The sequence below is a fragment of the Electrona antarctica genome (assembly GCF_951216825.1).
Source record: "Electrona antarctica genome assembly, contig: scaffold_57, whole genome shotgun sequence".
Taxonomy (NCBI): domain Eukaryota; kingdom Metazoa; phylum Chordata; class Actinopteri; order Myctophiformes; family Myctophidae; genus Electrona; species Electrona antarctica.
In genome coordinates, this window is record NW_027637144.1 from 292,501 (window position 1) to 305,982 (window position 13,482).

Consider the following 13,482-nt stretch of genomic DNA (forward strand, 5'->3'; position numbering starts at 1 on the left):
GGATCACTGGTGGTCCCCGGACCCCCTGGAAGACAGTTTTCACCACAGAGAACACAACCACTTTAATGATGTAAGGACGAGAGACATAGAGAGAAAGAGAGAAAGAGAGAGAGAGAGAGAGAGAGAGCGAGAGCGAGAGAGAGAGAGAGCGAGCGAGAGAGCGAGCGAGATAGAGAGAGTGAGAGAGAGAGTATATTGAAGTGATCACAAAAAGACAATCATGTGGTTTTAAACATAAAGTAATGAATACATCATGCCTGATGACATCATGCCTGATGTCTAAACAGCAGATCTGCAAGCTCACGCTGACTCACACCGTGTCATAGGCGGTGAGCTTGGAGATCTACCGTTTCCAGTGACTTGTGACCATGTTTATAAGTCAGGCTCAGAAGCAGAGTGGTCCTCAAGCTCTGGTCTGGGGACCACCTGGGGACCATCTGGGGACCAAATGGACCCTTACAGGTCTGTGACTCTGAGAGTGTAACACATGGAACCAAATGGACCCTTACAGGTCTGTAACTCTGAGAGTGTAACACATGGAACCAAATGGACCCTTACGGGTCTGTAACTTCTCTCCTAGCTATCGATCATTTGGGGGACCCCCTGGAACCCCCTCAGGGACCACTGGGGGTCCCCGGACCACACTTTGAGAACCACTACCACAGCATGCGGTGATTGGCGGAGAGCGCTGCGGAGCCCCGCCCCCATGCTTAGGCGTGTCACAACCAATGAGGCCAATGAGGTCGCTCCAATTAACTGCAGCGCCCAATGAGGCTTCTATTTTTAAGCCCCATCTATATACAGCTTTAGGCCCCTCCTATATACAGCTTTAGGCCCCTCCTATATACAGCTTTAAGCCCCTCCTATATACAGCTTTAGGCCCCTCCTATATACAGCTTTAAGCCCCTCCTATATACAGCTTTAAGCCCCTCCTATATACAGCTTTAGGCCCCTCCTATATACAGCTTTAGGCCCCTCCTATATACAGCTTTAGGCCCCTCCTATATACAGCTTTTGGCCCCTCCTATATACAGCTTTAAGCCCCTCCTATATACAGATTTAGGCCCCTCCTATATACAGCTTTATGCCCCTCCTATATACAGCTTTAAGCCCCTCCTATATACAGCTTTAAGCCCCTCCTATATACAGCTTTAAGCCCGTCCTATATACAGCTTTAAGCCCCTCCTATATACAGCTTTAAGCCCCTCCTATATACAGCTTTAGGCCCCTCCTATATACAGCTTTAGGCCCCTCCTATATACAGCTTTAAGCCCCTCCTATATACAGCTTTAAGCCCCTCCTATATACGGCTTTAAGCCCCTCCTATATACAGCTTTAAGCCCCTCCTATATACAGCTTTAAGCCCCTCCTATATAGTATATACAGCTTTAAGCCCCTCCTATATACAGGTTTTGGCCCCACACGTCTCAAGATTTGACAATGAATGGAGAAATTGTCAAAATTCCGCTAAATATGACGTAAATTACGATGAAAACTTTAAACGCTGTTGACATTGAAGGCAAAATTTACGTCATATGTAGACGAGAAAATCAGCCAACCAATCACAGGCAACAGGCATTCTGATTGGCCAGTATGAGATGATGCCAGTATGAGCTGATCATTCCGCTAATTATGACGTAAATTAAACATCAAAACATTAAACGCCAACTTCACGTTGAAGGGAAAACATTTTGACATTGCTACCTTATGTAGCAATGTCAAAATGTCCGCTAACATAAATCGATGTACGATGACAACAGCGCCTCTCATTTCACATGGGTGTGATTTTTTTTAAATATAAGGCCTTTGCCCGTAAAATCTTTCTTTTTGTTTTGATCTACAAGGTTCCCCCCCCCCCGAATCTCCCCCCCCCCCCCCCCCCCCCCCCCCCCTATAGCGACGGAAAATGAGAAACAAAACACAGAGCATGCAGCTGACCAGAGGTCAAAGGTCGTACAGCTGACCACAGGTCAAGTGGACAGTCGGGGGGGAGGGGCAGGGTTAAAGGAGTTCAGAATGGTGTGAATTTCTGTGCAGACATCATGATGTCATCATGACGTCATCATGACATGATGACTGACTGACTGACTGACTGGATGGATTGTGGTAGTGTCTCTGCTGCACAGCGCCTCCTAATGGGAGAATCTGGGAATGACCTTTTTAAAAAAACCTGGTACGTAAAAGGTGGTACGTAGATGGCAAGTTAAGAATTAAGCATTTATTTCATATTTACATGTCGATTTCAGCTCTGACACTTATTACAGACATGTTCTTGTATGTGAAGAGTCTGCCTGTGATATTAACTAATTTATTACAGACATGCTCTAGTATGTGAAGAGTCTGCCTGTGCTATTAACTCATTTATTACAGACATCCTCTAGTGTGTGAAGCGTCTGCCTGTGATATTAACTCACTTATTACAGACATGCTCTAGTATGTGAAGAGTCTGCCTGTGATATTAACTAATTTATTACAGACATCCTCTAGTATGTGAAGAGTCTGCCTGTGATATTAACTCACTTATTACAGACATCCTCTAGTATGTGAAGAGTCTGCCTGTGATATTAACTAATTTATTACAGACATCCTCTAGTATGTGAAGAGTCTGCCTGTGATATTAACTCACTTATTACAGACATCCTCTAGTGTGTGAAGCGTCTGCCTGTGATATTAACTCACTTATTACAGACATGCTCTAGTATGTGAAGAGTCTGCCTGTGATATTAACTCACTTATTACAGACATCCTCTAGTGTGTGAAGCGTCTGCCTGTGATATTAACTCACTTATTACAGACATGCTCTAGTATGTGAAGAGTCTGCCTGTGATATTAACTCATTTATTACAGACATCCTCTAGTATGTGAAGAGTCTGCCTGTGATATTAACTCATTTATTACAGACATCCTCTAGTATGTAAAGAGTCTGCCTGTGATATGAACTAATTTTGGATAAAATATAAATACATTTAGTTTTTCTCCTCTGGTGAAAAGCTGGAGGCTGCACGATGGCAGGCTCTCAGTCAAATCAGGTCACATATTATTGCTTATAGCTGTATTATTAGTAATATATATATAGTAATATATATAGTAATATATATATAGTAATATAATAACTGTACATATTATTGCTTATTAGCTGTTTTGTAAAACAAAATAATCCAAAGCATCTTCTTACTAAAGCTGGCGAGTGATTATGGTGGAGGAAACAGAAATAATAATATTTGCGCCTGAGGTGCATGTGGAGTAGAATTACTATCACAATTTGAAGTAAAATCACATTATATTGTATTTGATTATTATATTTAAATACTTAAATAAAATACTTTTTAGACCATTACAATTATGACAATAATTATGACAATAAAAGTAATATTAAATACACATGGAAATTCCCAAATTCTCTCAAAAGAAGACCATGTAGGAAATGATGATTTGAAATTCTACATCCTCACATCGTTGTCGTTATCGTTTTAATAAATTATCCGGATTGTAAAAGTCGGCAGAAATAGCAAAGTTCACCTAGAAAGTCAAAGTATAACAAAAAAAAACTAAAACGGAAACTATGTACACAGAAATCCCATGATATCTGTTCTCTCTTGCATGTCGTCAACATGTTCTCTCTTGCATGTCGTCAACATGTTCTCTCTTGCATGTCGTCAACAAGCCAAGCCTCCGAATCATGTGCAAAATAAACACACAAATGAGAAATTAAAACAAACATGACAAAAATGAAAGTAAACCCTTGTTTAATTGCTTCTTAATATATACACATATTACTTATTCTTATATTAGTATAGATATAACAACTGCAGTCTGGCTTCAAAAGGAAACTTTAAGAAAAAGTAAGAAATTCTCAAAATGTATCTCGTGTCAAAATGCAAAAGAAAAGGTGGAAAGAAAGTAAAGAAAACAAGTCAAATTAAGACACAAAGAGATACATTTTGAAGCATCAATGCAGAGAACATGGCTCACGGCCATGCTAATTTTGCACTTTGACTATGAGAGATTTTTATTTATGTTCCTAACTCTCATTCCCTCATCACTAAAGAGAGCTTAGCAAAATTAGCATGCGTGTGGGTGAGCATGTTAGCCACTTCGGAAGACCCCATGGGCAAGTGTAGCTCATTACACACATGGAACTTTAGTGTTTACTGTCACCAGTGATGTGTCTAAAGCCTTCGACTCAATAAACTGTCACCAGTGATGCGTCTAAAGCCTTTGACGTAGTTTACCATCACGCGACGCGTCAGTCTGAGTCTGACCGATCTTTCTAGCTTCACCCAGACTGCACGCTGAGCCAGTGGGTTCCCAAACCACAAACAACTCCTCTCCTAAAGACCCGGACTTACAACATCGAAAATACATTATGAATTAAGCTCCTAATGCTCTCATTCATAGCACTTGTTTTAAGTCTTTTTTTCTTTTTCATAAATTTGTTCTTTGATCATTTCTGAAAATCTTTAGAAAATGTTATGACTTTAAAGTTTATTTATTTATTTATATATTATTTTTCACGGAAAAGCACATACAAGATAAAATAAAAACCTTTATATTTTACTGACGTCCCATAAAAATGGCCCATCGTTTGGGAACCCCTGTTAGCGGTTAGCCTGTAGCTAGCTAGCTCTGCTCATGGAGTTACACTTTGTGAAGCCATGGGGGGGTGCGATGCTTTGACCATGTTTATTACTATCGTCTTTTTGGGACCCTCAGGGAGCCAATGGGTGAGCAGCAGCTCTCTGGGAGCCAATGGGTGAGCAGCAGCTCCGCAGGGAGCCAATGGGTGAAAGGCAAACAGAGTCAAACTAACCTAGCCCACCTGCATGTCCGGTCTCACACTCCTCCAGATCCTCGTCGTCGCTCGAACACTCGGCCGACGAAACGATGTCGTCCGACGTGTGCTGAAACGACACGGAACGATCAGTCTTAACATGTTCTTAACATGTTCTTAACATGTTCTTAACATGTGCTGAAACGACACGGAACGATCAGTCTTAACATGTTCTTAACATGTTCTTAACATGTGCTGAAACGACACGGAACGATCAGTCTTAACATGTTCTTAACATGTTCTTAACATGTTATTTGTTCTTAACATGTTCTTAACATGTTCTTTGTTCTTAACATGTTCTTTGTTCTTAACATGTTCTTAACATGTTCTTTATTCTTTATTCAGATCCCCATTAGCTTCCGCTGGTGCGGTCGCTAGTCTTCCTTAGGTCCACACAGAACATCACAACACAGAAACAACATACAATACAATATTATTGTAACATGTTCTTAACATGTTCTTTGTTCTTAACATGTTCTTTGTTCTTAACATGTTCTTTGTTCTTAACATGTGCTTAACATGTTCTTTGTTGAACATGTTAAGATGTGCTGCAACAACACAGGACGATCACAGTCTTAACGTGTTCTTAACTAATTTACTGACAGATTTATTTCTCACTGCATTTAGCCCTTGACACGTTTTTTCTTTTGTGTGTGTGTGTGTGTGTGTGTGTGTGTGTGTGTGTGTGTGTGTGTGTGTGTACCTGCAGAGTAGGAGGGGAGCGGTGGTTTACCTGTACAGTGGGAGGGGGGCGGTGGTTTACCTGTACAGTGGGAGGGGGGCGGTGGTTTACCTGTAGGGTGGGAGGGGGGCGGTGGTTTACCTGTACAGTGGGAGGGGGGCGGTGGTTTACCTGTACAGTGGGAGGGGGGCGGTGGTTTACCTGTACAGTGGGAGGGGAGTGGTGGTTTACCTGTACAGTGGGAGGGGGGCGGTGGTTTACCTGTACAGTGGGAGGGGGGCGGTGGTTTACCTGTACAGTGGGAGGGGGGCGGTGGTTTACCTGTAGGGTGGGAGGGGGGCGGTGGTTTACCTGTAGGGTGGGAGGGGAGTGGTGGTTTACCTGTAGGGTGGGAGGGGAGCGGTGGTTTACCTGTACAGTGGGAGGGGGGCGGTGGTTTACCTGTAGGGTGGGAGGGGGGCGGTGGTTTACCTGTACAGTGGGAGGGGAGCGGTGTTTTCGGGTGGTGGTCGTCGACAGGGTGGTGGTCGTCTCTATGAAGGTGGTGGACAGCTCGTTGGGCGTGGCCGTGCTGCGGGCTCCGGCCCCACCCCCTCCGGAGGGCACCTCCCCCACCAGCCGCACGCTGCCGTTCACCGCGATGTTGGCGTTGGCCTCGGCGGCCATGTTGAGCACCTGGAGGTCACATGATCACTGGGTCACATGACCTAGTAGAACTCACTCACACACCTTTACATAGACTGTTACATTCACCACATTCACACACACACATTCACACACCTTTACATAGATTGTGCATTACATTCACCACATTCACACACACATTCATACACCTTTACATAGATTACAGTACAGAGTAAATGTACTTAGATACTTCCATCACTGACCTTCAGTCCGTTGTAGTAGAGACCGGACAGCTGTCCCTGGAAGGGTCGTCCACGGTCACTTCCCCCGACGCTGATCGTAGCCTGAGTGTTGAAGATGGTCAGCTGACGACCTGAGGGCAAAGGTCAGAGAAGTCAGAGGTCATTAACACAGCCTGAGTGTTGGAGATGGTCAGCTGACGACCTGAGGGAGAAGGTCATTTTAGAATGTCAGCAGTTCAGTCACACGAGAGAGACTCGGAGTAGAGTCGCTGCTTCTTCGCCTGGAAAGGAGCCATCTTAGGTGGTTTCGGGGCATCTGGTTAGGATGCCTCTCGGGCGTCTCCCTAGGGAGGTCCTCGAGGCACGTCCCACTGGGAGGAGACCCCGGGGCAAACCAAAGACCAGATGGATGATATCTCCACTGGGAGGAGACCCCGGGGCAGACCAAGGACCAGATGGATTATATCTCCACTGGGAGGAGACCCCGGGGCAGACCAAGGACCAGATTGATCTCCACTGGGAGGAGACCCCGGGGCAGACCAAGGACCAGATGGATTATATCTCCACTGGGAGGAGACCCCGGGGCAGACCAAGGACCAGATGGATTATATCTCCACTGGGAGGAGACCCCGGGGCAGACCAAGGACCAGATGGATTATATCTCCACTGGGAGGAGACCCCGGGGCAGACCAAGGACCAGATGGATTATATCTCCACTGGGAGGAGACCCCGGGGCAGACCAAGGACCAGATGGATTATATCTCCACTGGGAGGAGACCCCGGGTCAGACCAAGGACCAGATGGATTATATCTCCACTGGGAGGAGACCCCGGGGCAGACCAAGGACCAGATGGATTATATCTCCACTGGGAGGAGACCCCGGGGCAGACCAAGGACCAGATGGATTATATCTCCACTGGGAGGAGACCCCGGGTCAGACCAAGGACCAGATGGATTATATCTCCACTGGGAGGAGACCCCGGGGAAGACCAAGGACCAGGGATTACATTGACTCACTGGCCTTGGAATGCCTCGGGATCCCCCAGGAGGAAGTCACCAATGTTGCTCTGGAGAGGGAAGTCTGGAGCTCTCTGGTGGAGCTGTTGCCCCCGCGACACGACTACAGATAAGCGGTTGAAGATGGATGGATGGATGGATGGATGCTGTCATTCATTTTAAAATGTATAACTGACAAAGGCCACACAGGCCGAAACATGTTTTTTTTTACCGGTATTTGGTAATAAATTAAAACTGTTTAGTAATAAATTAATTTGGAAACATTAAAAATGGCATGCAGAATTTCTCCTTTTCTTTATTCTAGAATGTAAGCCAGGGTTTCAATATAAAAATATACATGAATGAATGAATGAATGAATGAATGAATGAATGAATGAATGAATGAATGAATGAATGAATGAATGCAGCGTCAGAACAGAGGTCTAAACAGTGTTGTTTTAGTCCTAGTCTCTTGAATGAATGAAGCGTCAGAACAGAGGTCTAAACAGTGTTGTTTTAGTCCTAGTCTCAGAACAGAGGTCTAAACAGTGTTGTTTTAGTCCTAGTCTCAGAACAGAGGTCTAAACAGTGTTGTTTTAGTCCTAGTCTCAGAACAGAGGTCTAAACAGTGTTGTTTTAGTCCTAGTCTCAGAACAGAGGTCTAAACAGTGTTGTTTTAGTCCTAGTCTCAGAACAGAGGTCTAAACAGTGTTGTTTTAGTCCTAGTCTCAGAACAGAGGTCTAAACAGTGTTGTTTTAGTCCTAGTCTCAGAACAGAGGTCTAAACAGTGTTGTTTTAGTCCTAGTCTCAGAACAGAGGTCTAAACAGTGTTGTTTTAGTCCTAGTCTCTTGAATAGATTCAGAACAGAGGTCTAAACAGTGTTGTTTTAGTCCTAGTCTCTTGAATAGATTCAGAACAGAGGTCTAAACAGTGTTGTTTTAGTCCTAGTCTCTTGAATAGATTCAGAACAGAGGTCTAAACAGTGTTGTTTTAGTCCTAGTCTCTTGAATAGATTCAGAACAGAGGTCTAAACAGTGTTGTTTTAGTCCTAGTCTCTTGAATAGATTCAGAACAGAGGTCTAAACAGTGTTGTTTTAGTCCTAGTCTCAGAACAGAGGTCTAAACAGTGTTGTTTTAGTCCTAGTCTCAGAACAGAGGTCTAAACAGTGTTGTTTTAGTCCTAGTCTCAGAACAGAGGTCTAAACAGTGTTGTTTTAGTCCTAGTCTCAGAACAGAGGTCTAAACAGTGTTGTTTTAGTCCTAGTCTCAGAACAGAGGTCTAAACAGTGTTGTTTTAGTCCTAGTCTCAGAACAGAGGTCTAAACAGTGTTGTTTTAGTCCTAGTCTCAGAACAGAGGTCTAAACAGTGTTGTTTTAGTCCTAGAGTCTCTTGAATAGATTCAGAACAGAGGTCTAAACAGTGTTGTTTTAGTCCTAGTCTCAGAACAGAGGTCTAAACAGTGTTGTTTTAGTCCTAGTCTCAGAACAGAGGTCTAAACAGTGTTGTTTTAGTCCTAGTCTCAGAACAGAGGTCTAAACAGTGTTGTTTTAGTCCTAGTCTCAGAACAGAGGTCTAAACAGTGTTGTTTTAGTCCTAGAGTCTCTTGAATAGATTTAATTTAGTCTTGTACACATTTTCGTCACCCGGAATGTTTTAGTGTTTAGTCTAGTTTTAGTCGACTAAATGTCATACGATTTTAGTCGACTAAAATTTATTTTGTCGGGCCTTGATGCCGTCGTAATGACTGATTTTACACTTGCTGTTAATAGCCGATCTACAAGCTCACAATTGTGAGCTTGTAGATCTGCTATTTTCAGCATGCAACCAAGTGTAAAATGCCTTATACTGGATCTCTTGTCCACTAGTCCCTGCCTAACATTTTAGTCTAGTTTCTATTTTTTGACGAAATTGTCAGTATATTCAGTCATAGTTTTAGTCATAGTTTTAGTCATAGTTTTAGTCATCATGGCTTAGTTTTAATTTAGTTTTTATGTTGTTTTCGTCACTGGTTCTAAAATGCAGTACTGTACCTTTATCCTGAAGCCACTCCTCCACAGGCCGGCTGTATTTGAACGGGATCTTCTTATTGGCCATCTGGTAGCGTTCAAGGTCACTGTTCCCTTTAAACAGAAACATTAGAGAGTATTGCACATGCATGATTTTCACATCAGGACACGCCCCCATCATCTAGACTGAGTGGCAAAACATTGAGCAGCATGGAGTGTTGGAGTTAGGAGTGTTGGAGTTAGGAGTGTTGGAGTTAGGAGTGTTGGAGTTAGGAGTGTTGGAGTTAGGAGTGTTGGAGTGTTGGAGTTAGGAGTGTTGGAGTTAGGAGTGTTGGAGTTAGGAGTGTTGGAGTTAGGAGTGTTGGAGTGTTGGAGTTAGGAGTGTTGGAGTTAGGAGTGTTGGAGTTAGGAGTGTTGGAGTGTTGGAGTGTTGGAGTTAGGAGTGTTGGCGTGTTGGAGTTAGGAGTGTTGGAGTATTGGAGTGTTGGAGTATTGGAGTGTGGAGTGTTGGAGTTAGGAGTGTTGGAGTTAGGAGTGTTGGAGTTTGGAGTGTTGGAGTTTGGAGTGTTGGAGTTAGGAGTGTTGGAGTGTTGGAGTGTTGGAGTGTTGGAGTTAGGAGTGTTGGAGTGTTGGAGTGTTGGAGTGTTGGAGTGTTGGAGTGTTGGAGTGTTGGAGTTAGGAGTTAGGAGTTAGGAGTTAGGAGTGTTGGAGTTTGGAGTGTTGGAGTGTTGGAGTGTTGGAGTTTGGAGTGTTGGAGTGTTGGAGTGTTGGAGTGTTGGAGTGTTGGAGTGTTGGAGTTAGGAGTGTTGGAGTTAGGAGTGTTGGAGTGTTGGAGTTAGGAGTGTTGGAGTGTTGGAGTGTTGGAGTGTTGGAGTGTTGGAGTTTGGAGTGTTGGAGTGTTGGAGTGTTGGAGTGTTGGAGTGTTGGAGTGTTGGAGTTTGGAGTGTTGGAGTTAGGAGTGTTGGAGTGTTGGAGTGTTGGAGTGTTGGAGTGTTGGAGTTAGGAGTGTTGGAGTGTTGGAGTGTTGGAGTGTTGGAGTGTTGGAGTGTTGGAGTTAGGAGTGTTGGAGTGTTGGAGTGTTGGAGTGTTGGAGTGTTGGAGTGTTGGAGTGTTGGAGTTAGGAGTGTTGGAGTGTTGGAGTGTTGGAGTGTTGGAGTTTGGAGTGTTGGAGTGTTGGAGTTTGGAGTGTTGGAGTGTTGGAGTGTTGGAGTGTTGGAGTGTTGGAGTGCTGGAGTTTGGAGTGTTGGAGTGTTGGAGTGTTGGAGTGTTGGAGTTTGGAGTGTTGGAGTGTTGGAGTTTGGAGTTTGGAGTGTTGGAGTGTTGGAGTTAGGAGTGTTGGATTTGGAGGTTGGAGTTTGGAGTGTTGGAGTTAGGAGTGTTGGAGTGTTGGAGTGTTGGAGTGTTGGAGTGTTGGAGTGTTGTAGTTTGGAGTGTTGGAGTGTTGGAGTGTTGGAGTTAGGAGTGTTGGAGTGTTGGAGTTTGGAGTGTTGGAGTGTTGGAGTGTTGGAGTTTGGAGTGTTGGAGTTTGGAGTGTTGGAGTTAGGAGTTTGGAGTGTTGGAGTGTTGGAGTGTTGGAGTTAGGAGTGTTGGAGTTTGGAGTGTTGGAGTGTTGGAGTGTTGGAGTGTTGGAGTTAGGAGTGTTGGAGTTTGGAGTGTTGGAGTTTGGAGTGTTGGAGTGTTGGAGTGTTGGAGTGTTGGAGTTAGGAGTGTTGGAGTTTGGAGTGTTGGAGTTTGGAGTGTTGGAGTTTGGAGTGTTGGAGTGTTGGAGTTTGGAGTGTTGGAGTGTTGGAGTTTGGAGTGTTGGAGTTTGGAGTGTTGGAGTTAGGAGTGTTGGAGTTTGGAGTGTTGGAGTGTTGGAGTGTTGGAGTGTTGGAGTTTGGAGTGTTGGAGTGTTGGAGTGTTGGAGTGTTGGAGTTTGGAGTGTTGGAGTTTGGAGTGTTGGAGTGTTGGAGTGTTGGAGTTTGGAGTGTTGGAGTTTGGAGTGTTGGAGTGTTGGAGTGTTGGAGTTTGGAGTGTTGGAGTTTGGAGTGTTGGAGTGTTGGAGTGTTGGAGTGTTGGAGTGTTGGAGTGTTGGAGTTTGGAGTGTTGGAGTGTTGGAGTGTTGGAGTGTTGGAGTGTTGGAGTGTTGGAGTTAGGAGTGTTGGAGTTAGGAGTGTTGGAGTTTGGAGTGTTGGAGTGTTGGAGTGTTGGAGTTTGGAGTGTTGGAGTGTTGGAGTGTTGGAGTGTTGGAGTGTTGGAGTGTTGGAGTGTTGGAGTGTTGGAGTTAGGAGTGTTGGAGTTAGGAGTGTTGGAGTTTGGAGTGTTGGAGTGTTGGAGTTTGGAGTGTTGGAGTGTTGGAGTGTTGGAGTTTGGAGTGTTGGAGTGTTGGAGTGTTGGAGTTTGGAGTTTGGAAGCGCTCGTTGGAAATCGTCCTGCGTACCACCGGTTTCTAAATGTCACATGATGCAGGAGGCAGCAAAATGTTGTGCTACTTTGTACTTGCATTTAGAGTAGACAAAAGGCGCCTCTTAGGCTAATAAGCCAGACCGAATCAGCCGTTGGCAAAAAAAAAATTGCCTGCCGGCGGATTACGGTCTGGAGAGGCTCAATTGTACGCCCATTTCCTACACCAGAGAACTGGTGTGGCCAATCGGGACACGGTATGCAATATGGGCGGGCTTTGGTACAGTATATCAATTTATATCTATATATCTATTTGTATATCTTGTGCAATGAATATATTGTGAGACTTGTACATATGTCACCTGATCGGTGACGGTGATTGGGACTGATGGTTGATGGGCCACAGGTGTGGTACGTCACACACTATATATATATATATATACATGTATTGTTGTCTACTCATTCCTTGAAGGTCTGAGGAAGGGCTGCGGCCCGAAACGTTACCTACCAGTAAAGATATTTTGGGAGCATCAAATGGTGTGCAGATTTTTTTCATTTATTCATTATGACTTTATTTTGATCCAGTACCCAGCCTATAGGTATAGATGTGATCCAGTACCCAGCCTATAGGTTTAGATGTGATCCAGTACCCAGCCTATAGGTTTAGATGTGATCCAGTACCCAGCCTATAGGTATAGATGTGATCCAGTACCCAGCCTATAGGTTTAGATGTGATCCAGTACCCAGCCTATAGGTATAGATGTGATCCAGTACCCAGCCTATAGGTATAGCTGTGATCCAGTACCCAGCCTATAGGTTTAGATGTGATCCAGTACCCAGCCTATAGGTATAGATGTGATCCAGTACCCAGCCTATGGGTTTAGATGTGATCCAGTACCCAGCCTATAGGTTTAGATGTGTTCCAGTACCCAGCCTATGGGTATAGATGTGATCCAGTACCCAGCCTATAGGTATAGATGTGATCCAGTACCCAGCCTATAGGTATAGATGTGATCCAGTACCCAGCCTATAGGTATAGATGTGATCCAGTACCCAGCCTATAGGTATAGATGTGATCCAGTACCCAGCCTATAGGTTTAGATGTGATCCAGTACCCAGCCTATAGGTATAGATGTGATCCAGTACCCAGCCTATAGGTATAGATGTGATCCAGTACCCCGCCTATAGGTATAGATGTGATCCAGTACCCAGCCTATAGGTTTAGATGTGATCCAGTACCCAGCCTATAGGTATAGATGTGATCCAGTACCCAGCCTATAGGTATAGATGTGATCCAGTACCCAGCCTATAGGTATAGATGTGATCCAGTACCCAGCCTATAGGTATAGATGTGATCCAGTACCCAGCCTATAGGTATAGATGTGATCCAGTACCCAGCCTATAGGTATAGATGTGATCCAGTACCCAGCCTATAGGTATAGATGTGATCCAGTACCCAGCCTATAGGTATAGATGTGATCCAGTACCCAGCCTATAGGTATAGATGTGATCCAGTACCCAGCCTATAGGTATAGATGTGATCCAGTACCCAGCCTATAGGTATAGATGTGATCCAGTACCCAGCCTATAGGTATAGATGTGATCCAGTACCCAGCCTATAGGTATAGATGTGATCCAGTACCCAGCCTATAGGTATAGATGTGATCCAGTACCCAGCCTATAGGTTTAGATGTGATCCAGTACCCAGCCTATAGG

At 44.4% G+C, this 13,482-nt stretch overlaps 1 protein-coding gene across 1 annotated transcript in view; it reads right to left on the minus strand.

Annotated features, from left to right (window-relative positions):
- LOC306919117 (neurexin-3a-like) overlaps positions 1 to 13,482 on the minus strand; it is a 112,979-nt gene that overhangs the window by 14,819 nt on the left and 84,678 nt on the right. The window contains exons 16-19 of the mRNA XM_079531953.1: positions 9,409 to 9,498; positions 6,401 to 6,510; positions 5,985 to 6,188; positions 4,811 to 4,901 (exon numbers count right to left, since the gene is read on the minus strand). Coding sequence (XP_079388079.1) covers positions 4,811 to 4,901; positions 5,985 to 6,188; positions 6,401 to 6,510; positions 9,409 to 9,498 — 495 coding nt within the window. The remainder of the gene's footprint in view (positions 1 to 4,810; positions 4,902 to 5,984; positions 6,189 to 6,400; positions 6,511 to 9,408; positions 9,499 to 13,482) is intronic.